The sequence below is a fragment of the Rhopalosiphum padi genome, chromosome 4 (genome assembly GCF_020882245.1).
Source record: "Rhopalosiphum padi isolate XX-2018 chromosome 4, ASM2088224v1, whole genome shotgun sequence".
In the NCBI taxonomy this organism is placed as follows: Eukaryota; Metazoa; Arthropoda; class Insecta; order Hemiptera; family Aphididae; genus Rhopalosiphum; species Rhopalosiphum padi.
The window spans coordinates 6,707,260-6,734,345 of record NC_083600.1 but is presented as its reverse complement, the minus strand read 5'-3'; the positions used below and the strand labels follow the sequence as shown (position 1 = coordinate 6,734,345).

The 27,086-nt window shown below is 26.4% G+C and overlaps 1 protein-coding gene across 1 annotated transcript; it reads right to left on the bottom strand.

Moving 5' to 3' along the window:
- Positions 1–1,798: 1,798 nt before the first annotated feature.
- Positions 1,799–18,713, bottom strand: LOC132929719 (guanine nucleotide-binding protein subunit gamma-e). The gene is made up of 3 exons (XM_060995250.1): positions 18,394–18,713; positions 12,382–12,665; positions 1,799–3,306 (listed from the first exon to the last, which is right to left on the bottom strand). The coding sequence occupies exons 2-3, from the start codon at positions 12,492–12,494 to the stop codon at positions 3,201–3,203; spliced, it is 219 nt and encodes a 72-aa protein (XP_060851233.1). The 5' UTR covers positions 12,495–12,665; positions 18,394–18,713; the 3' UTR covers positions 1,799–3,200.
- Between the last annotated feature and the right edge of the window lie 8,373 nt (positions 18,714–27,086).

Genomic DNA, 27,086 nt, shown 5'->3' with positions numbered 1-27,086 from the left:
TTCTTAAACAATATTCATATAACTTAGTATAAGCAAGTAAGATGAAAGACACTAATAATTATAAAGTTGGTCACTTGACCAGACATGTATATCTTGCAAAAATATAGACTACTATTTAAATTAAATTACTTTTGAATTTTTATAGACAATATTTGATTGTATAAAACTAGTAGTAATAGGTACTGCTACATATAGAAACTTCTTACATGTAATTATAATGTGTATCAACACAGATTTTTAAAAATTTGTCTTGAATGTTTTACAACCAAAATAGTAACTTAAAAAGGTTCTAAGCTTCTGCTACCTATGTTTGCTAAGACCACTCCTATCGTCCATAATATTATGCCTCACATTTTCCTGTCCTTGCTGAATATAACACTAGAAAACACTTTTTAACAGGTAAATTAATGCATTGTTTTTACTATTCAGCATAAGTATGTAAATTAATGTATCCGTCGTTCTGCACTACTATTATACTTATATCGTATAAACAGACGTCGAGTATGGGTCGTTATTATTTGTCTTTTTACGTTTTTTGCCGGCTTAAATTCGTTGGAGATAATAATATAATATAATATGATATACCTACCATATAGAATATACCTATACACCAAAAATAACACGGCAAATTGTTTTTAATGAAAACACTATCCTATGCATATTATAATAATTCATAATAAGATTATAACTGCTGTGATGCCTATTTTATTATAATAACGTGATTGTATTATTTGTATTAATTTATTGTTTTGTTTCCAAAAAAATAAAAATAAAACTTAAATTTAAATGAGTAATCGAGTGAATAATTCAGTTCGAATGAAGCACATACACACAAAAAAAAAATATTGTACACTCCACTAATACAATTAAATCATCGTTTATAGTATACCATTATATGACGTAATATCTAATATAGTAATATGTAATATGAAATGAAAACAACAAGTGAAAACTCTCATACATAAAAATATTAAATATATAAAACTACGTGACGATCAAAGTATCAGATGTAAACTATTGAGTATATATTATTATAATTTTTAAATTTATGTTTTCAAATGGTTTTAATAAGTAGTATTAGTAACATTAATTTTTTATAAAAATATTTAGTTTTCAAAAAAATTTTTTTTTCATGATTGAAATAAAATAAAAAAGCAGTCTTTCCGCTACAAAGAGAATTATTCTTTTATTTCTAAGGATATTTTATAATTTTTTTACTATTAATATACAATATCTTAAACCAACTTTTACTGTTTTTTTGATTTGCTTAATTTATATATTATTTTCAAAAATTCATATAATTTAAATTTTTTTATCAGAATTTATTCAAAATCAAATATTGAAGGGTTTTTTCCTATTTTAAACCGTGATGATAGTAGCAAAAATAAAATTAAAAAATGTTAGAAAAAACATATTATTTCAAAATCAATACATTCGCTCTCTGATCACATTCTAAAAAGTAGATAATCATAAAATTATTCTAAAACAATTAAGATAAAAATAGTAAACATCTAATTCTTTTAAAATGTTATGTTTTTATTAGTATATATTATATAAATAAGTAGTTTAAATGTATAAAAATATTTTTAAATAATACAAAAATTGACCTATAAAATATAGTCATATAATTATAGGTGCAATGCAACACGCTATACGCGTTGTATGTGCATACCTGTTGAAAACTCAGTGCACTGTCAGCATAAGTTTGTAATAACACATGCGTGTGCAGGTTGACAAACTGGAATAAATAAAACAAAAAAAAAAGATGACGACAACAAAACAAAACTAAAAATCGAAAATCGATCAAAAACATCTATATTTCATATTTATATTTACAGACATTTTTGGCAATATAATATATAATAATTATAATAGTAAAATCGAAATAATGTTTTCTAAAAATTAAATCAAATACTGAATCGTTGTTATTTTTATTTCCCGTGAATACAGAACAATATGATAGTGTTATGTTCACTTTGCTATGATTATGTGTATATATATATATATATATATATATTATACATCGCTTAGTTCAATCATTATTACATGTAAAATTTAATATATTATGCACATAACATATACGCACGTAATTACGAATGACATAATTCATTAGTGTAATATATTATTATATATAGTGATGACAAAAAAATAAAACAACGTTTTTGTTATAGATACTAAACTTATAACGTAATTGGTGCCCATAAATATAACCAGAAAAATACTACATCAAAAAAAAAAAATCAAAATTTATTATAGTAAACTAAAATTTTTTTTAACACTCCAATTTATACAAATATTAGATAGGCTTACCTTTTTTTAAAAAAAAAATGTATAAAATCTTATAGAAACGTCACGATGCAAAATTTAATTTTAATTAAGCTCGGGTAGGGGAGGGATTAGGATATATTTCGGATAAAACATTAACTGTGTATATTATTATTATAGTAACCGCGGTGGGCCTTACAGGTTTATTGCAATATGGATTACAAAAAGAAGTGGCCAACATTATACGATGATTGTTGATGCTTAGCTATAAATTATTTTATTGATAAAAGTATAATACATGTATAATATAGTATTTAATATTTATAAATATTTATAATTATAATAATATATAGGTAGGTATATGAGATATAAATAATATATCTGAGATGGGCTTAATTACAGTGACTAGAATAATAATATTATGACTAAAGGTAAAAATCATATAATTTAAGATATAATCTAAAAATTAAGAAAGAAAAACAAACAAAAAAAACAAGACAAAGATGTAATCATCGTTTAAGTACTCACACAGAAATTGATAACATTAAGGCGCGCACGCATCCTACCTACATATTTATTATCGACCTACCTAGTTAATTAAATTATCATACTTGAAACCAAGACTATTATTTTTATATTTTATTGAGCTTATATAATTACCCTTAAAATACTCGTTTTTATGTTATAATTTTTTTTTTTAATTTTTATTAAAAATGTATTTTTATAATTCAAAATAAAACGAAAAAATACACAATATTGGAAATGTTACAATTATTTTTATATTTTTCATGAAATAAAAAATAAATGATTGCGTTAATAAAATGTAAAGAAAATGTAAGTTTGACCGGATCCAATGCCGACAGGGCAGCGCGGCACGGCTGTGTGGGCGGCGGCGGCAGCAACGGCGCCGAGTTGAGTGTGTAAAAAAAAATCGTTCACATTATTACACACTTCCCTTTTTCCGCCCAAGGGTTGTTCTTTTTGTCTGGAGCGTGGATTAATGGATCGGTTTTTTCGTTTTCCTCGACAAATTCTCTCATCCTGTGAACAGTTAAAATAAATTGATTTCCAATATTTATAATATAATTATTTACTAGGTGGTACCTAGAAATTTAAGAATAAAAACTTGTAATAACCGTTGTCATCGCGCGCGCTGGCTTTGTATGCATTTACTTATACTATAATACTCGCACGTCATATTTAATGTGTTTTGGTAAATCTTTTACCCAGATATATATTTTCACCATATTTTCTCGGTTTGACTTTCGTTTTCACTAAAACTTTTTTTGTTCTCGGTATCATTCATCACTAATTCACAAGTTGTGTCAACATTATTCTGTGTAATAGTACATAATAAATTTTAAATGTATTATACTGCACACCTGAATATCTCATATCTGATTTAATATATAACATAATAACTCAATAAATAATAAATTCATTAATGAATTTATATCTGATTTCAAAATTAAATGCAGAACGTATTGAATCTAAAGATAATTATTTGATCAATAGATTTCGGGATAGTTATTACGTATCATAGATATGATGAATGGCAATTTTTTTTAATGGACAGTAATAATAATAACTAATTGGTAATAAAAATAAAAAATATCATAAAATTCAATTTTAAAATGTTAAATTAACGATAACATTGTTCTAGGTAGGTACCAACCAGTGGTAAAATTATTATTTTATGAGGAATTTTATTAAAAATATGAGTACCATTATATTTAAATACCAACTAACTAAACCTAACTTATAGGTATTCGATGATTTTCGTATTCAGCCATCTGGGTGTGGTAAAACAAACTGACCGAAACATTGACAGAATAAATTATGATTTAATAGACCGTTAAAATGCTGTATAGGTTTCGTTCATAATATTAATGTGACAAAGCATACTTTGTAATATCGCATGAATAATATCCATAAATATAGGACTTTATATAATACAAGTCGTAATTATTGTTGTATAGGATTAGATTATATAATTTACTATTTAAATGAAACGTTTGTAGCAAATCTGAATTTTGTAAGTATACTTATACACAGGGAAAAAGAGAGACAGACAGAGATAGAGCGAGAGAGAGTTAGAGTTAAACAAAAAGTTATACACTTTGAAATGCACTTCTGTTTTTTTAATGGTAGGGGTAGTACGTAATTATTCATAGATGTAATGTTAACGTTGGAAATGTAATATCATTTTATTAGAGTTGTATACTTATATATTTGAGATTCTGAACAATTAGCAATTAGTTCAAATAATTAATTATAAGATGTGGTGAAATTTTACACTTGTATCATGTAAAATATTTTATGTTTGTACAAATTATATTATATTCAAAATTATATACCATTCGATAAAAAAAATGTTAAATTTTTTATTTGTTTTGAACGTTTGTAAAGAATTACAAGTAAGTTTGTAGTCTACCTTCACAATCAATAATTTCAAAAAATCCAAACTTTTTAAACAACCATAAAATAATGATACTTATTATGGTATGTACCTATATTTAAAAATAATATGTAGACTGTAGGTATATGATATTCAACTATCTAGTGTTAATTATTTAATTTACTCGACTATAAGTAAATGAAAAAATTATAAGATACATACTACGATACATATAATATATATAATTATATTGTATTAAGCACAATTTTTTGCCATTGATTGAATGGCATATTAACACATAGACCAAACCGCTGGGTCTAGATATTTTATAATTTCCACAGAGGTTCCTTATATATAATGTAGGTCAGTAATAGCAAATTATTTTTAGTAACTTTACTGCTAAATGTTGAAAAATGGTGTTAAATATAGTACTTTTTTCAATATTATGCTCCCGATCCATTTATCCTATCGTCAAGTAGGATTTTTTTTTTAAATTATAGATTACTCTGCGGAGCTGATTTTAAGCACATTTTTATACATCCAACTTTTATAATAGTTCTATCCCCGTAAAATTGAGCGATGAAATAGGAAAACTTCCATGGTGCGTGGTGCCATATGCTTGGTTTTTTAAAACGAATTTTCTATAAAATCAACAACACGATCGCGTATAAAATCGGTGTTGTTTACATTTTTTGTTCATTTTTCCACGGAAATGTAACTAAACTTAAACCGATTTACTCAAGAAGTTACGTTTAAACCAAAAATCATCAAACGCTATATTCAATTCACCACAAGAGATTATTACTGACACTGACTTCCGTGAATTGATGTTTACTTAAATCGAAAAATATCATGTGCCGTTTATTATATATTTTTCATTTTTTCCCGAACCAAGTCATGTAGTATTACAGCCAGTATATTTACTGCATCTCACTATTTTATAAAAAAAGTTTTGAAAAAATATTCCGTCAAATAATTACAATGGTAACAATGTTAGAATTATTTTGTAAATTGTAAGATAGAAAAACAGAGGTTTCAAATATTAATTAACAGACGAAATGTACATTATAAAAAAGTGAAAAATATCAAAAAGTAAAATAAAATTAGAGAAATAAACAAAAACGTAAGGATCATATATCATATATCATGACAAGACATCAAAGAAATAAAAATTAGAGAATAAACAAACAGACGAGCCCGAATATTTAGGTATTCTAGTATTAGTGGTACGACAGAAAAATGTCGATACTGTAATAATACTCTGTTTTTTTTTTTAATGAAAAGAATAGACCTGCAAATATTTGCCGTCACAGGAACAAAGCTTTGAGAAAGTTTAATTATTCATTATGTAATGTATAGAGACTATATTTAGTATTTATAAATAACTAATTACAAGTTAAATTTTCACGATGTAAAAATTGGGGAATCAGGATTTAGTGAACATTTTAAGATAAATTAATTTAAAATATTGTATTAATTAATGAGGTATTACAGTAATGTGTGGGTATTTTATTTTATTTGAAATGTTAATAATTTATTATGTTTGTATTAAGTTTAATTTCTATTTCTATTATTTGACTGATAAACTTATATCTCCCGAAAATAATTTGAAGTAAGTAGTGAGCGAAGCGAGCAGAGGGCAATAATATAGGTTTCTAATATATATTAATTATACACATACACATACACACACATATTATTATGGTATTATAATACTGACAATATAATTCAGTCATATAATACATTATATATTTATATAGTTTTATGTTTCTTATTATATGGGGAATAATAATATAAAGATAATATTTATTAGGTCTGTAATGTACATTATATAATATTCTATAGAGTATATTATTATAAGTTATGCGCTTACATTACAGTGAGTAAATCTTTTTAAGATTTAGCAGATCAAAATCAAAACCATCACAATATTTCCATAATGACATCCAGTATCGGTTTGTGTGAGCAATGTTATCTTTCAACCACCATACTACCATAGGTATTGTACTCTTTTTCAATACGACGGTGATAGAAAAGAAATGACGACAATGATCATTACATACGTATTCACATATTATGTATATTCGTGAATGCCACATAATTCACTGAAATAATAATATTATACTCTTCGTTGGTGAGATAATGTATTTTTAATCATTATTATTGTAACCATCTACAGTATTGTGTCCTCGTGTGTGCTCACGGAGATGTAACATCGAAAATCATTGTAATACAATGGCTTTTCATTCTGGTTGAATTTTTTATCTTAACTGTTGGAGCTCGTAGGATAATCGAGCTACTATATGTATCATATTATTATAATTCCACCGATAAAGTAAGTCAAAAATAAATTACACAGCAAAAGCTAGTGCAATGTCTAAGCTCTTGCATCTCCCTTATTTTCCACTTATGGCATCTACTCACTCGCGTTAGCACTTAGCAGTTATAACTTATAGTCCTGCAAAAGTATACTTATACAGCCAAGCAGGTAGGTACTGCTATTATATTATTATTATATAGACACTTATTACTATTTAAACCTACACACTTAAATACAGAAGCAGGGTATTTCATAATCATTGTTTACGATATAAACTTATATATTATTATAATGATGCTTCTTTGAGTAATAATATAATACACACACACTTATATACGAGATATTATTATCAGTTATCATACATAACCAACGCTAACTTTCATTATCTTAAATTAGAATAATGACTATTATACATTATGCACATGGAATACTACACGTGAAGTCATGTACATTTTAATGTTATTGTTTGTTTACTATATCAACTACTATTTTGTGTGTTCTTATAAGATATGATAGGTAGGTACCTATATTGTATACATGCCTAATTAGTACTTATATCAGGTTTTATAAATACGTTAGCGATATAAAAACGTACATTTTTGTATTAAAATTCGATTAATTAATTAGTATAAATTCAACGTATAATTATTACTGTGAATTGTGATATAATATATTTTTAACATCTTAATCAATTTATAAACATTACATCATCTTTATACACACATTTTATCACGGAAACTATTATTACTATTTTTTTTTTAAATTTAGTAAAAATCATCATTATTTTATTAAACTTTTAGATTATACAGATTAAACAAATTTAATATACAATTCTAATTAATAGTTAATGCACAGATTAAGCAGTTTTAATTAAATTAACAGTATTTGAAACACTAACATCTGTATTCAGATTTTAATACGTAGGTATTTAATTATAGTATACGATTTATAAATATATTAATTTAAAAGTGTATTGATGGCATAGCGTTTTACACGATGTAAATATATAATATTATCCAAATTTTATTTAAAATTGATTGATAAATTCATTATCATCATACTAATATTATATATGCATATATTATGAATTATTACTTATTTATGATGGAAGTGAATTTTTATTATAGTTATTACTTTTAACATACTTTGTTTTTGATAAAGTAAATTAATTGTTTTTGAAGATGCATTTTATTTTTATATGGTAATATTATTAATTTATTATTAGTGGAATAAAGTTATGAAAATAAATAGTTTTTACTAAAATTGTTCATATCTCCTTTATTAATAGAATTTGTAAAATTAAATGACTGCAACTATTAAAATCACGATCTTTTAAAATCTATAAATTGATTGAATTAATTATTTTTCTTTACTCATAATAAATGTACATATAATTTGTTTAAATGATCTGTTTCTACTAACTTGCCAGACATGACAAAGGGAAAGTATAACTAACTAGTACCTAACTATTGAGATACTTCAGTCAAAGTATTATATTGTAGTACCTATCAGTATACTACGAACATACGAGTTACAAATATTATATTGATATCGCTTTCGAAGAGAATAATATTTCAAGTGACATTTAAAAAAAAGATCAAATATCATGCGAATTCAACAGTTTATAAAGTATATTTTACTTGATGGTTGTGTCACACTATCACTTACTCGTGCACATGTGATATGATATGATATAATATAATATCTATATATGTAATATATAATATATGTTATAACTTATTACTTATACCTAGCCTATAATTTAAATATAATAGTAATATTATGTTACATAGTTATACCACGATATTCATTCAGCTGCATGCTTCTGGATAATTAAATAGTTTTATTATGAAATTTAAAAAGTACGTATAAAAATATTTTTTTCTTTGTTAAATATTTTATAAAAATAATAACACGTGTTTCTCATACAGGGTTGAAGGTTTGGCTAGAGTAGTGGAGTATTACTCTATTAATAACCTACTAGTCTTGTAGTATCTTAGGCCATACGTTCTACAACATATCACATGTTGTGCTATTAAATACCTACAATATTAACTATTAAGCAAGAAATTGTACGCTATTTAAGGAAATATAAAACGAAAATGTATAGTATTTAATACTGTTAGATGACCTGTATAATAATATTAACAATAGATAAGTCAATATGTTTATTGTTTTAAAACTTTATTTATATTTTACTTTTTAAAAACAAACAAGTATAATTTGCATTGTAGAATATTACATTATTTTAATAATATAAACTAATTATATTCGAAGTAAAAACAAAAGTATATTATTACCTTATTTTTATATATAAACTTAGATATTTTAGTATAGAAGTGTATACTCAATTAAATTGATTTAAAAGCGAAATTATTTGAACTATAAATATAGGTATTTTGAAAAATCAGTAGAGGTATCTAACAAATATTTCATTTATTAGGATTATTTAATTTTAAATGTCTATTTACCAAAAATGTACAAGTTAACAATATTATTTCCAAGCCAATATATATTTAATTAGTCATTTAATAAATAAATTAAAACAATATTACAATTATCAGTTATTATGGTTTTAGTAATTTTTAAGTATGGTTAATAATAACACAGTACCTATTTGAAATTTTAAAAACTTAAAAAAAAATTGTTTCCGTTAATACACAGCAAAAACGTGTTAATGAATTAATATTATTTATTTGATGTAATTAAATACATTGGTAGGAAAATAATATTTTTATATCTTTTAAAATATGTTATTAGTCAACGAACTTTGGATACAATTATATAATATCAATTCGTATATTTTTGAATTTTTATTAGATATTTATAAATATAATAATTAAACAGGAATTCAAATAAATTTCAAAAAAGGAGAAAAATTTCAATAAATGATGATGCAAACTTCAAATTGCTTAATCGTGTACTTGTGTCATTTAAATATTTTAAATATAATACAAGAAGTTTCATTAAAACTTAAGTACATATTTGAACCAAAAAATCTTATTTAATCTCAGAGGGATTTTTAATTATCGAATATTATTTTATCATCAAAACATATAATTTATGAATATTTAAAAAAAACTTACTACAATTTTTACAAAAATCAAACAATTTGACTATAAATATATTTATTTATATTTATTAAAATATGTGAATTTAAAATATATTAAAAACTAAAGGGGTTTTAATTAAATCAAGATATAACTTTATTATAATATTATAATAATATTTATGGCTAAAGAATATAGACAACAATTGCATTATACTGAAAAAAGTAAAAATATCTAAAAACGTTGTATGAAAATACCTTCTACATCTAATTATGATTCTAATAATCTTTTTCTTCAGTATTGATGCATATCATACATTATTATTTAACGAATATCATAGTTCTTTATTTTTTTGAATTGAATAAGAATACTATACAGTATAGATACTAGTTAGTATTTTTATTAATAATCACACTACAATACCAAGTCATTTTTGTGCATAATATTATGTAATACTATAATAGTAGTTGTATGTTGTTAATTTATAATATTTAAAGAAGTATAACAATAGTGAAATACTTCGAAACAAACTATATTATAATCCCTCCGAATCTCAATGTTTAAAGTCTTATAGATAACATATTATTTACAGAATATTGTTGACTAATTATTTTACCTATTTAGACCGTCATCAAAAACTTATTATACAATATATATTCAATACAATACTTGAATTATTTTTTTAAATATTTGTTATTGGTTTATTATATGTACCTATAATTGATTTTATCTATATTGGTTAGTTTATTATAGCTCGTATATATGAATACAAATTATAAAGTTTAATATCATTAAAAAAAAAAAAAAAATTGTATTAATTTTGTAATTATTATACTTTGGTATTTATATTTTATTCAAAATGTTTAATATAGCATATTATCTGGAGATCATAAAACAGTTTAGTTAAGAAATAAATGGATAATGATTTACTCACAAGGGTTTGTATTTTTATGCAAAATATGATAAATATTATAATTTCATATGTAATATTTAGATTTTATAAGTAGTATAAACCCGGTACAAATGGGTGAAGTAGGGGGATTACCGAATCCTTTACGATTACGCGTCCTCACCCCAAGTATATGACAGTAATGCATAAACATATGCATAATAAATTATAATATTTAACCACAGATATGTGATCTGTGGATATCACATAATATTATACCGATATTGTATCTGTGGTATGATATTTATTCATAATATTGTACATACACGTATAAGTAAAAATTGTACAATTATTAAAAAATTATAATTATAATCGTATATATATATATATAGGTAAATGGGAATGTTCAACTACAAGCGTGCACAGTGCAGTTGTAGTAGACGGAACGGTTGCATAATGACAATGTATAAGTACGTGAGTTGTATGTGTAATAAACGTTTTGAAAAATAAAAGCTATAAGGAATGCCGAGGTGTAACACTTATCTATCGTATAATAATATTATACTAAAATATTGCATATCGGTAGGTATCTGTATTGCCGGCGTGTTTTAATTGCAGCGTGGCGATCACGGGAAACGACTGTAGGTGAATAAAAAAAAAAAAAAATAGCGACCGCCGCCGCCGCCTCGGAAGCCGTTGCTGTCGACAGGGCGCGCGAAAAGTATATTATGCATCACCACCGCCGTACCGACGTTACGCACATCGGCAACTGTCTCGCGAATAATGGACCCGGCAAAATCGCCGCGGTCGGAACGAGAGGCGTCGGCGGCAACGACACGGCAAAACGTTATCAATTTGTAACAACATAATATCTCGTCATGGGCGGCGTGTATAGTGTTCTGTGCACAAACGTACCATTCGTATACGTATAATATATTATACATATATATATATATATATTATACGTGTATATCTTATATTATGCACGAGGCGCACGACGCGAGAGAAGGTTTTTTAAGCGCGTGTGGTGACGACTATATATTATACGAGAGGCGGGTTTGAACGGAAACGCGCTTTCGACAGATCGCGCAAACCATACACGACCGTAATATTATATTATTATTATGACATGTGCGGCGAAAAACAAAACTACTCAATATACTGCACAAATAATAATAATAATTGAATAATATCGCGTACTGTCCCGCGTTTGTCGTCGTGCCACTCGGACACGCGCAACAATAAAACGATCGTCGTCATGACATCATTATAATATTATGCGTACTGCACTACTTATACACAACGGTGTTAACGCGTAACCACATAGAGTTGCACGCGTTAAATCGTCACGATACCATTATTAATATTATTATATTTGATCGCGTAAATCGTATATTATGCTACATAATATCATTATAATAATAATACACTGTATCGGGTGCGTATAAGGTGTACTCACGCCTGTATGCTCCTGGATAGCGGCCATCGGTCCATTGTGGACTGGTAGCGCATGTTTTCGATCTGTTTCTTGAGCGCGTCCCGGTCCATCGCTGAAAGCACACTGGGGTCCATGACTTCGCCGCCGCCGGCGCCCGCGTAGAGCGTAGTCGTAGCCGCCGCCGCCGCCGCCGCCGCCGCGGTATATATACGTATATACGGTGACCTTATACCGCGGTAGTCGCAGACGCCGCCGCTGCCGTCGACCAGCGCCGCTTGTTCGTTCCGTCCGTCCGTCCGTCGGGTCTGCGAAAAACGCACGCGCACACGGCTTAGTAGGTACACGTACACACACACGCGCGCGCGCGGCGCGTGCCCCCGCGCCGCTCCGCCCGCCCGACCGACGCTCTCCCCCGACACGCGCTCGCCCCGCGCCACGTTCCCCACCACAGCGCGCCCGGCACGATATCGATTATTATCAGAGCCGAAAACGCGCGCGACAGACATTGCTCTGGCCACGGTGTGTTTGCGTGAACACAGTGGCCCACGAGCACCCACGCTGCCGCCGCCGCCCGCCCGCCCGCCCGCCACCCACCACCCGCCGACGGCCCATCCATTGACAAACCGCGCGGCAACACCGCCACCCCGCCGCCCGTCGCTCGGTTTTCTCACCACTGTTTTTACACCTATGCGCATACATATTATTATAATATATTATGTTTACAGAAAGGTGGTGTCCACCCTATCACCCCGTCACCACACCCTACCACATCCCCCACCCGCGACCGTTGTCGCGTGCAGTAGACGCGTTTTACAGATATTACGTGTACATTCGGCGTCGGTCGGGACCGCGTCGGGCGAAGGCGTATTAAAAACGTTATTTCAACTGTGCGTAATGATAATATTGTGAGCACAGCCGTGCGGGACGACGATCGGAAACCGGATATTAATATTATGATATCATAAAATATATAGATATATATATCGTATTGATATGAGCCGGTATATACCTGTTGGCCGTCGCCGTGTTATATTATAATATTAATATTATATTATATTTTTGGGCGTACGGTTTTTGGCACGCGGAGAGCGAAACATTTTTTTTTTGACATTTATACTTTTACCGTATTAGTATTCTCTGTACGCGATCTACGGGCACAAAGGGGATAAGCACTGCGGAGAGATGGATTTTTTTCATTCGTTTTTGCCGCGGGTCGAAAAACGTATAATATATGCCCGCGTGCTACGCGTGTTAAATCTCTTCTTAGCCGCCGTCAGTTGTCTAACAAACCAATACTTATTTCGCATTGCCATGTGTCAACTTATACGCGATCACCTCACCTCGGCCATCTCATCGTCCCACTCGGATACGGTTTTCACTCGTCTTATTTATTCAAGTATATTAATTGGGGTTTTTTTTTATTTATTTAATTGACGAGTCAATAATTCAATCGAAATCGAATACAACGGTGAATTTCAGCAGTGAACAAATCCCATAAAAACGGCATTTCCCATTTTTCGCTTTATACCAATGTATATTTTGTCGTATAATCAGCGGGCATAATTTGAATATTATAATATAATAATATAATATTGTTAGGATAAATTATAGGTTTGGCAAGTTTTATAATATTGCTTAGTACTCGTATAAAGTTACGTGTAGTATCAATATGCATATTGCATACATACCATAAAGAATAAAGACATTTTACTCTTCATAATGTATTCACATAATACACAAAATGTGAAAAACAATATTGGTTTATCGATTAAATATATTTAAACAACTTAGGTATAGCACAACTCAGTGATTTAAATAATCTCCGTTGATAAAGAGTGGGTAATTATTTTTTTTTTATCGTTTGGGTTATTATTTTGTTTGAGTTAATATTCTTTTTAATCACGTAACGACGTAACTAATATTAAAAGTGTACCTATATATTTTTTAATCCTAAATTAAATCATTAATTACTAAGTGTTTTGGGTGCATTTTATTTATACTTTAAAAAAATATGTATATAATTCTTAAAATAATTTTAATTATTGTTTATATAACGAAAAGGATTGTAATTTAAATTATTCCTATGTTATATAATTATTTGTAGTACATCCAATTTGACATTAATTTAATAAATCGTTAAAAAATTAACCTTAAAATTATAGAGGTTTTTTATTTTCTATTATCCACTTAACTAATTAAGGAAGATTGAAAAAATATTTTTTTTTTACTGTGAAACATTTAAATTTAAATTAATCGTGTAAAATTATGACACTAAAAATATTATAAATAATGTAATAATATAAAAATATCAAATGGATTATGTTTTATAACTTGATAAGTATTATGACTTGATTTCTAAATGATTAATGATTAATAAATACATGTGATGTTTTTTTAATGTAATTTTAAAATTATAATCTTTATGAAATTTTTATATAAAAACAAACATTATATTATTTCCAAATTATAATTAAGTATGCCATATTTCAAGTTATTATTTAAGATTTAGAGCGGAGCAATGAATGTGTGGTTTTATAATGACACATGTGTTTTTGATATAGTAAAAATAGTTCCATTTTTAGAATGTTTTCCGGTAGAAAATTATATCTAATTGGCCCTCTAAGGGGTTACAACTTAAAAGTATACAATTTTTAAAATAATTAGGAAAACCTAAAAAAAAAATAATAATACAGAAAAAGGAGAATATTTACGCAATACGAGTTTAAGTTAGAATTGATTTAATAATTTTGTTTCAATTTAAAAAACAAATTGTAATTTTAGTCAGTAGAGGCTTTACCGAAATATTTATACAAGCATAAATTATTATTATTTACTATTTACTATTTTTATTAGACTTTCTAATTTTAAAAGATTTTTGTTCATTTATAATTTATTTATGATAACATATTTATTTTTGAGTTAAAAAGTTTAAAAATTTAATAACAGTTTCCTTATAATTGGGTTTTCATTCATTTAACAAGTATAAAAAAAAAATTATGATATTATTTAAAGTTCAACTTTTTACATTATTTATCAAAAACTCGATAAAATTCTGCATATCCTACGCATCGTTGAGATTTGAAAAATGAATAAGAGTTTTTTTTTCTAAAATTGATAAATAAGTTGAGCGTAAGTAGTATAAATATTTTTAGAAAGCTTTTTTTGAAAAATTAAACAGTGGGGGAATTTGGTATGTGTTACAAAAATGAAAAAAGTAATTTATTAGTTATAATTTTTAACATTTGATTATCTAATGAAATTATCAAATTGATAATTTTATAAAATTAATCGTGTAGTTTGATTCTATTAATGTGTGATTGATGATGGATGAGCAAAAAATAAAAATTATTTATTGTTTTAGTTTTACTATTTTATTTTATGGTTGGGTTGAGATGTAATTTTCAATAAAAAAAATATTATACTCCAAAAAAATGTTAGTCAATAATTTATTATGAATAGATAATTAAAGGCACGTTTAAACGTACTAAGTTATGCTAAGTTATGGTGTCATTCTTTCCTATAGATTTTTATTGTGTGTACATTATTTTTGAGATGTCAACTACATAATTAAAAGAATAAATTCAAAGATGTCACTCTACAGTGTATTTGGTGTCAAAAGTAATGACTATTGAGTAAGGGTTTTGCCAGTATATATATATATATATATATATTTCTATGAATATTAGATGTTAAATTTAAATGTTTGTACAATCATTTTTAAATGTACATGATCTTGATGAATTTTGAAGCATTAAATGATTATAAAAAAAACTATAATTTGTATGCATTGAAAATATTTTTTAATTTGGTTATGAACAACTGATGAGAAACTTTGTAATACATTTTCAAACTTTTTAGATCCAAATTTTCTTCATATATAAATTGCATAAATTGTAAATTAACTTGCGCAGACCCAATAACAACGCTTTTATAGAAAAAATTTAAATCAATCAACTGTAAAACAAAATTAAACATTAAGAAGTTCAATGATTGAACTGTACTCCCCCAAGCACACGAAGTTAATATTTATACTTGATTACCTTTGATCCTCTTTATTCAATGTACATTATTATATAGTTGATTAATATTTTATCGATAGTAAGTCTAAAAACATTTAAAAAATACATAAGCATTTAATTAAATAAGATTAAATTAGGGTTTCTTGAAATTGTTGGTGTTCTACTTAGTTTTTGCCAAAGAAAAGAAACAAGAAAAAAAAATTCGTTCAGTAACTACTCAACGATTTGCTTAAAACAACTTATTAGTTTAGTATGATGATAGTTTTTTATTAGTTAAGTTTTTATTTAATTGAACGCCTATAAATTGGTCCTCGGATAGTCTATGGATATAAAATGTACGTGCGAACTGGCCCAATGAACTTTTATTTTATTACTAAATAAATACTTAAAACTTAAAACTCAAATTTTAACCACAGTTGAAAAATGATAGTATAAATTAAACAGATTCCACGGGTTATCACATTTATGTTGCTAATTAATCTATGTATACAAGTATAATAAACAAAATAATAAGCTATAAAGTTATTTGTCAATAATAAAATAAGTATAATAATCATAGTCTAATAAATAATAATAATAATAATAATGAGGGTCACGTTTATAATATTTTTTCAGTTTTTACTGTTTTATGTATCTTTTTGAGTTCAATAATTTTTAGGGGAATAAAATTCTGAATTAAATTACTGTTTATCGAAAATCAGATTTTAACAATATTAATTATATTATAATATTAGGCAATATTATAACTATCTATATAATTATATATATAGAACCAATTCGTACATTTTATTTTTGACCCCGGAACCAATTGTATATTAAATATTGATATTTTTGTGATGCTAATTTAGCATTCTTTCTAATATTATAATATTATAAATGAACATTAAAAAAAAAAATAATACTAATAATACTTATAATATTTATTTTTTTTAAACAAAATTCTTATTTAGGTAATCAAAGGCAAATAGTCTGTATATATTAATTAAGTTTATCATCTGTTTTTAATACAGAAACGCATATATTATGTATTGTATTTGTAATAATTACGGTTTATGGTATTTTTTGGTAATTGGTAATACAACTAAGCGATTTAAATAGTAATTGCTAATCAGTAATCACTAATTACCATGAAACTCGAAGTTCCTAGTTACACTATATCACTTATATATAGTATATTACCATGCTTTCGATAATTATTATCGATATCCCATAAACGCTGATAATTGCTACAAATAATTATTACATCGTTAATCACTATTATACGTTATAATTTATGACAACTCTAAAGAAGGTTACTTAGGTACTTATTTAGGTTTTTTTTTTTAATTTGGAATTAATTACCCGGAAGATGTTTAAAAACAATTTTATTTAGTACACGAATCAAGCTTATTTTCTTACATTATATGACATAAAATTTATTTTTTTATTTTTTTTTTTATGTATTATACATCATATTGATCAGAACAAAAACTTAAGTAGGTATTTATTTTGTTTGGTCAGAGTTTGACAGAGAATGAATGATAGTTTTTATTTTATTTTTATTCGAAAATCTTGTTTTTGGTTTTAGTATTCAGTTATAATATTACGTTATTACTTTTACCTATAGGCTATAATGCTATATATTATATTGTATGTCTTATTCTTATATTTAAAAAATGTTATTATCGTTATTCGTTGTTCACGTTGTTGTATACCAAAATACTGTTTAAGTTTTAAATATTGTCGCTATTATTATACAAAACTTAGCGTTTCAAATCAAATTTGTATTATGCTTCAAAAAAAAAAAACATTGATTACAATATAAACTATTAAAATAAATATTGATAAATTATCATCGAGTACATAATATATAAATATTAAATATGTTAAATTGTATTGTATTTGTCCAGTGAATAGAAAGATCGAAGAAGAGTTTTGGCATATTTTTTCTTAAAACGTCGCGTGTTCGTTTCATATATACTGAATTTAATATCCACCATTAGAAATTTATGCATATGTGTTTAATTATATTTACTTGTAGACGTAGTATGAATTCGACTAGAAAGTCTGCAGCACGACAAATTCTCTACGACGACACGTTGTCCGATGATGGTGAAGTGTGACCGTCGGCGATATGTGGTTCGTTACCTTTAACGGACGTATACTTCGATTACGGTACCTACATGTATTGACATGAACCGTCGCTGCTGTGTTGCAGTATAATGCGTAAGTGCGGTGTTCGCGGCGTATTGTATCGAAAAAAATAATAGGTAATAATAATAGTATATTGTTATTATTTACTTATGCGTCACCAGCGAAATCCAATTAGTAAAAATAAAATCATTAAGTATTAAGCATAGTATATAATATATATAATTGAGTGCGACAAGGCGGAGGTGGAAAGCGTACAAAAGAAACGAACGGCCGAACAACCGACGGCGGTCGATACTATCCTCACGACTTATTCTACAATAATAATATAATATACGACCGTGTGCACTACTATACATACTGTTGTACTCGGAATATCGAATATTGACACGAGAAGCCCTACCCTTGTCGTCGTCGTCATCGTAGGTACTCGACTATGGTTGTGTAACATATTTAATAAACAATATGCGGTCGTCGACTACCAGCCATACTATTAGGTTTTTTTTTTTTTTTTTTGTTCGTTGTCGACGAAATGTCTAACCGCACTAGTCTAGCGACGTCGGTACGATAAGACTATATATTATATAATAATATGATATTATGTACATTGCTATAATTCATAATGTAATTTCGTTACTTGTTAGTTGTTATCGGAAAAACGAACGTTATGTTGCGCGTACAGACATTTAGGCGGAAATTCGGTAAATTTCTGAAGATACCGATCGCCGAAAGCGTCTCGCATCCATGCTTTCAAAACTTGCTCATCTTGTAGTCGTCGATATTATGTGTGCTATTAGAAATAGTTATTCATATTAATATCAACATATTGTAGACCAGTGATTTTCTACCTGTTTATTCGGACCGCGTATGCCTCCTAGCAATGGTATATCTTTATTAGATGTAGTGAGATATAGCAAAATATTAAACAATCTAATACGTTTTAAGTATAGAAAATTTCAATTATTTAAAATCAATAATTGTTCAAAATATATTTAACAATATTTGTGTTGCTTTTTCAACATGAATACATATTAATGCTAGTATTTATAGTTAAAAAAATAAATACTCATCGTGTATTTGAAGGGAATTATAAACGCTTATTCTTTAGATATTTTTTTTTCGAACGGTGTGTGGGGACACTAGATTCCTTAAAGCCACTTTCCCACAGTTTATGAAAATATGCATCAATGAAATTGATACATAATCGTTTTAAAATTACTGCACTTGACCGTCATCAGCTGTAATCGAAGAATAATGTGACGGGAAGAGAAGACACCGCGCCGCACCGCCACTCGCCACCTCTTCGTCAATCTCCAGACACATTTTTCTCCGCAAAGTTTCTGTCTCTGTAGTCTGTATAATACAATATTTGTAGATGTAGTACATATAGTAGTAATATAATGTATAATAATAGAATACGCTTGCGCATCGTAATACGATTTTGTTATTCTAACTATTATGTCAAGAATAATATAGTTTTGAACGATGAAAAATGAGCATATTGTTACTAAAAAAATTACAACTACAAATAAGTAGATATATCATGTATACGGCTGTATTTACTACTCTTAATTGTTACATTTTTGGATAACGATTATTTTTTTTAAATACATCTCATATTATTAATGGTCGCAGATCAATGACGTCATTTGGGGGGTGGCAGGATGGGCATTTTCCCTTCACTTTGTTGATAGCAGGATGGTTTTTTTATGGATATGGGCTGGTGTTTGGATGCTAATGGGCCGGTGTCCGGATATTTATGAGCCGGTGTCCTGATGGATATGGATTTTTTTCTAACTATGTGGGCCGGTCAAACCTTTTGACTCCCCTCCCTTCTCAAAAACTGAAATGACGGCACTGTTACAGATTTGTATTTTCTTTTTTTTGGATTGAATAATGATTTATATTGTTTGTCCATGTTTTGAAATTTTACATTCTTATAGTTTTATATTCAATACTTACCTAATCAATGATAAAATACAAAACATTAAAACACAATTTAAATTTAAATTACAAAAAGTTGGGCGGACCATTAGATTGGTATAATAATAACGTGAAAGCATTCATAAATCATAATATCAAAATAAAATGAAAGGGAGGAAAGTGGGTACTGCTCCGCTGTACATAAGGTATAGAATAGATCGATATTTAGGTGTGTTAAATTTGAATTCAATGATAGCCATATAATTATTGTATACGAAAAACGATTCTGAGCGGAAATGGTCTGTCAGATTATATTACAAAGTATATTTTATGATACAATTAAGTAATTTATTTTACTTTTAATATTAGGATAAGTTGATATAATTTTTTCCAAAAATTTTATATTTATTATATTATTACTTATTAGTATTTAATTGTAATAATAATAGATATTTTTATATTAACTTTATAACTCAAAATCTTATAACATGTTTCTGTAAATACCGTAAAATAGTAACGATAGATTTAAAGTATAAATAGATAAAATATTAAAATAAATCAAAAATGTTGTTGCGTATATTAAAATTCATAATAATACAATATAAATAAGTTTTAAGTTACCACGAATAATGGTATTAATTATAACAGGATAATATTAATTAAATTTTTAAATAAATATTTTCGTCCAAATTTGAATGTAAAATTTCTATAAAAATAATTTTCAGTATATATTTTTTAGTTTTTATGGTCCCACTATAAACTATTTATGAGAAATATTGTATTCAATTTTCAAAACTTAAATATAAAATGAAAAGTTTTTATACATTTTTAACTACAAAATAGTTTGTAATTCCGACAAATTTCATCAAAAGTCTAATTTAAAATTCATATAAAAATACTTTATAATTATATATTTTTAATATTTGTATATAGATACAATTTATGCGGAGTCTTGTAATAAATTTTCAAGAATTTTTTGCACTAGTGAGTAATTTTATGTATATTAAAAAAAAAAACATTGAAAATGTAGTATGCTTATAAATAGCGCAAAACGAGTTAAAATATTTTGAAAATTAAATGATAATATAAAAATGTTGTAAATAATTCAAGTGTCTACGATTATTTGTTTTTAAAAAACAACAACAGCAAAAAAAAAAACTCATTTGGACAGAAATAGTTATTATACGGCTAAATATCCAATGCCTTAAAAATTTGAACTTCAAATACTCATAAAAAATTAATTTGACTTTCCTATAGAATTATTTTTTTATATAGGTATAGTTTTAAATAACTTGTATTTAATTATCAAATTTTAGGTATAAACAGATGTTTTTAAATATAAAATAACTTGTATTTTCAAAATGTTCACGAATTTTATCAAAATTCTAAATTTAATAGCTTATAAAAATATTATGTGACAATCAATTTTTGATATTTTTTAATTGAGAAATAAAATGTTTACGAGAGGGTTTGGAGTAAATGTTCAATCATTTTTACCTAATCATATATTCTTATTGACATTTGAAAAAAAAATCAAAAATGTCAATTTTTTATTAATAGCTTGAAAAAAATTTGAAAACTATACCATACTGTATAGAAAATTATAATATAAATAGTTGATGATCAAAAAAAAAAAAAATAAAAAAAAAAAATTTAGTCAAAATCTGGTTTAGCCTAAAAATACTTGTTTTTTTAAATGTTTTGTTTGTTTTATAAAAAATGAACTCCGAATTTTTAATTTAAACCTCTTTTAACTTATAGTACAAACTATATTCGATTTTCTATCCAAAACCCCTTTCAAAGTTGAAAATTAAAGCCTTTTATTAACAATTTATTGTTCACTCATACACATACAAAAAAATACATCATTGTAAAATCAATACATTCATCGCTCGGCTCAGAATCTAAAAAATAATTAAACGAACAATCTAAACGTCGACTAAAATAAAAACAACGATATTATTTAACATGTAAAAATATTGTTGTTAGTACATTGATTTAGCAATTATTGTGAACTTTTAATGGGATTAGACATCGATCAGTCTTAACGAGTTTAATATAATGCAATATACTCAGTCAATATTACTATCCAATCGTGAGAGTACATGTATTATAATATTGTTGTATATACGAAAACTATGTTATAATATCAATAATAACTATTATTTTATTTTGTTGTTACTGTACACTATTATTTAATATACCGGAGTTTTATCGTTAAGATTTGTGAAGCCCTGTGTAATTTAAGATATAAATACTTAAAAGGCCTTCAGCCAGTCCCCAGTTACCACCAGGTTACCAAGCAGCTTAATACTTTGTATTTTTTTTTTATTCTATACCTACTTTTATCAATCCTATAGCGCCTGTATTAATATTTTTAATCAAACCTAATGGACTTAGATGTATTAGTAATCGTGAAAGTAAAAAAATCAATTGCACGTAAACTTTTGGAAAAATAATAGGTTTTATCGTATATTTTATAGTCGATTAATAAAATTAATAACGATTATTCAATCATATAGATAAAGACGCATTGTTTACAATTTGAAAGCCTATAATTATTATTGCTATTATTTATACAACAAATATTTCGTATTTTATTTTTACAGTATCGTACGGAATTTAAGACATGTTTTGTGTTACGCATACATTAACTATATAATAATTTATATTGTAGGGTTATACTGTAAGTTGTAGACTTTCTGTTGTTTTAAAACATAATATGTTAACTATTATGTTCTTACTTGTAAATAAATAAACTAAAAAATAGTATTTGAAACAATATTTGAAACATAAATAAATACCATATCAACAGAAATTCTATTGCCACGAAGAGCTTTAATGTGTTGTTGAAACAAGTAAAAACGAATACTGTAATAATAACTCAGTTCTGTGTTTGTTAGTAATGTTGCTTTTGTTAATATTATTCGTTCACTCGTGAACAGCAAAATAAGTTTGATGAATGTAGACTTTATAAATTATAGTTTATTTCCGCTCTATTTTCCTGTTGCCAGGTTCATTCCAGTGTGTTCAGAGAGGTTTTTGAAATGATTTAAAAATAAATAATAGTATGAAAACTATTCTCACATAAATGGATTTTTATCGCCATTTGATCCAGTGTATTAGGCTATAACCGTATAAAAATATGATAGTATTCTTAACATATTTATTATTATAACGAAATACGTTTATTGGATTGTTATAGTTAACCCATACGCGGATTTAATTTCTTAACATTTATTAGTATCACGAGATGAGTAACGGGGAAAATTTTTATTTTGAAATCTATAATTAAATTAAAATGTTCTTGTTATAATTATTCATTTATATTGCGTAATAATGTTATGAAATAGTATATTTTAATTTTTTAAAGTTTATAAATACTTAAAAATAAACGCTAGTTAAATATAAAAATACGATTCGCTATAATATATTATATAATAATGTCACTACAGTTCGATGAAACTTTGAAATAATGTAATTATGGCATTTTTTTTTTACTAAGTTCTAAAAGTTTGGACAGAAACCTAAACTGAATTTTCAAATAATTCAATTAAATATGTTTATTTAATATAACTATAATAATAAAATTTATTAACAATGTATCGGTAACCATGGTAACGAATCTTGGGTGGATGGACGTACGAAGTACTAAAAGTAGAAAATTAAAAGGAAATTAAAACCTATATAAAATGAAAATTTAAAACTTCCTCTAATAAAATAAATATTCATGCATTCTATATAATATATTAACCAATCATGTGTTTTTCATTGAACGAGAATATTATTTTTTGTACACATTGTTTTATAAAATATTTTTATAGTCAGTGCATATACATTATACGCTTATTCATAGAAAAAAATGAATTATTTATAAACGAAACACAAAAAATTGAAACTACAATTTTCAAATAATAAAAAATATAATTATTGTGTTTTTCGATGAAATTAACTGAAAACATAAAGAAAATGTGTCAATAGTCTTCTAAAAAAATAGCTATGTTCCCAGTAAAAAAAAAAAAAAAAATGTATATACTTTATTTTATACTATGAATATAATTCACTCAGTCATTTGTCTTTTGATTTATATATGTCGTGCTACGTCATAGCTAATGTAATTGTAAATTAGAAAATCAGCTTTATAAGCAAATTTCTGAAGTATTATATAATCCATTTTCTTGCTCAATTCAACTACACGTCATACATGCGGAGAGAGTTTTATGATGTAAAGGATTTCAAAGTATATTTCGTTTTTATGTCGTTGTTTTCACATTGACATTTTATAAATGTATTACTACCTATTCAACTCACATCGTAGTGTTCATTGATCTTGACTTTTAGTAGGTACTCTACGTACGTCATACGTGTAGCTGGTACTATTAATGCACAGTATACAACAAAATAAATATGATAAAAGGTTATATTTAAATGTATTTATCCTTATATAAGGTAATTATTTTATCATGAACCAACATACAAAATACTAAATTAAACGAGATCAAAAGCGACATCTTCTGCTGGACAAACCTAAAGCTCGACCGGAAAGAGGAGACTGTTCTTAACAGACTTCGTATTTCTGGTGTGACGAGAATCATCCACGGTTTCCTGACGGCCAGAGAGGAACCCCCCCCCCCATTTTCCAAACCTGTGAAACTGCGTTAATCGTCAAACACATAATAGCCGACCGTTTGATGTTCAACTAAGAACGTATTATGCATAGAATATCTACAACCTAGACACGGCACTTGGATCCAATCATGAAACAAATCTAGATATAATCAATTTTACAAAACAAACTAAATTGTTCCACCTTATATATATAAAAAAAATATTATGTAACTTAATTAATTATATATTTTATATCTGTATAAAATCATAACCTGTTTTAACTAATGGTCTTTGTTGTGGATGTTTTTAGATCAATAAAAAAAAAAAAAATTTTCGTATTCTGCATCAGAATATTTCTTGGAAAATTTCAATACATAAAATTAGAAATTTTGGACGATTAGTAAAGCAAAAAGTTTACCTACTGCTCTGTTCACCAAAACTTTAAATATTTATAAATCATAAATTAATAATCATACGAATTTCGATTTTTACACATTGAAATACTACAATACATATTTTGCTTTATAGTATGAAATAAAAATATATGTTATCATTTAAAAAAGTAAAAATTAAAAGAATTTTAACATCGAAAAATTTAAAAATGTTATTTTATCTTGACTATAAATTATACAAAAGAAATATTTAAAAAATTATATTTTTTGAAATAATGAATGGTAAATATTAAAAGAATCACCTTGTAATTTATATTACGTATAATGTTAATATGTTTATTTGCTTTTTACGGTGTATAAAATGCATTATACAATTTTAGTTAAAGGTTATGTTTACAACGAAAATTTTCCTTTTGGCTCCATATTTTCTCAATATCGAATTATCATAATAATTATATTATTTTATAATGCATTTCAATAATTATTGAATTATAATCACACGGCGATATAGATAGGCATTTTAGGTACACTAATGTCATGGATTTCTTTTTCTGGTATTAGTGGTATTTTATATTTAATATACAACTACATCAAAAGTCCATTTAAAAAAGTAATCATAATATTGTTTATGAATATTAAGTTATTATATTTTATCAAATAAATGCAGTTTATGGATATTAAGCAAAAAGTGTTATTTAATCCTGAAAAAATATTGGAATTGAATATAATATTTGTATTATACGGATAGTAGGCAGTATCTCATACGATATTCGTAATCAGTATGATTAGTTCAATGATGAAAAATGTTTGTTGGTGTATTTAAATTAACTGAATATTTTAGTAATAAGTGTTAATTACTATCGACATAGAATTTCTAATGTGTATAGAATTTAATCATCATAATGTAATTCACTAAATTTCAATTATGTTGGTTTTTAATTGACATTTTTAATAATTGATGTAATTGTAATACATATTTATACTTTTTTTAATTTTTAATTTTTTTAATATTATGTAACTATAAATATTATGACAAAACTTTTAAATATATTATTTTAAAATTAAAAATGTGAATATGATATATAATTGTTTCATCTGCCAACAAGTATTTAGTAATAATTATAATTTTTTATAGTTTATATTATATTTACAAACAAATTTAATGGGTTTAAAATAAACTTTTATACTTTATAACGTGTGATAAATTTAACCTTTTATTTTACTTGTTATATTATTCATTATCCATTATCAATTAGTATAATTTAATATTTACAAGTGCATAAAGTAATTGATTATTTTAAATGTCAGTGAATACTACAGATTTCACTGTGAATAATTTATATAAATGAACCAAAATACACAAAGCGCTGAAGTAAGTAATTCGCTTGATAGAACAGTTGTGGAGCCGACTGCCGAATTAATCCAGATTGAATTATTCTGACTCTTCTCGCCATCTAAGTGGATGATAAAATAATCAGAAGATAGATGAACAGACAACTATTAACTACAAGCATATTCTAAGTATTATTCACCGTCCCGTAACGATAATTGCGCGACAAATATTACCTGAACTCTACCGCCTTTCTATGGGTTTGTGAGCACGAAAAAGTGACCACAAGCTATATATTGCATTATAAAATCATCACCATGATAC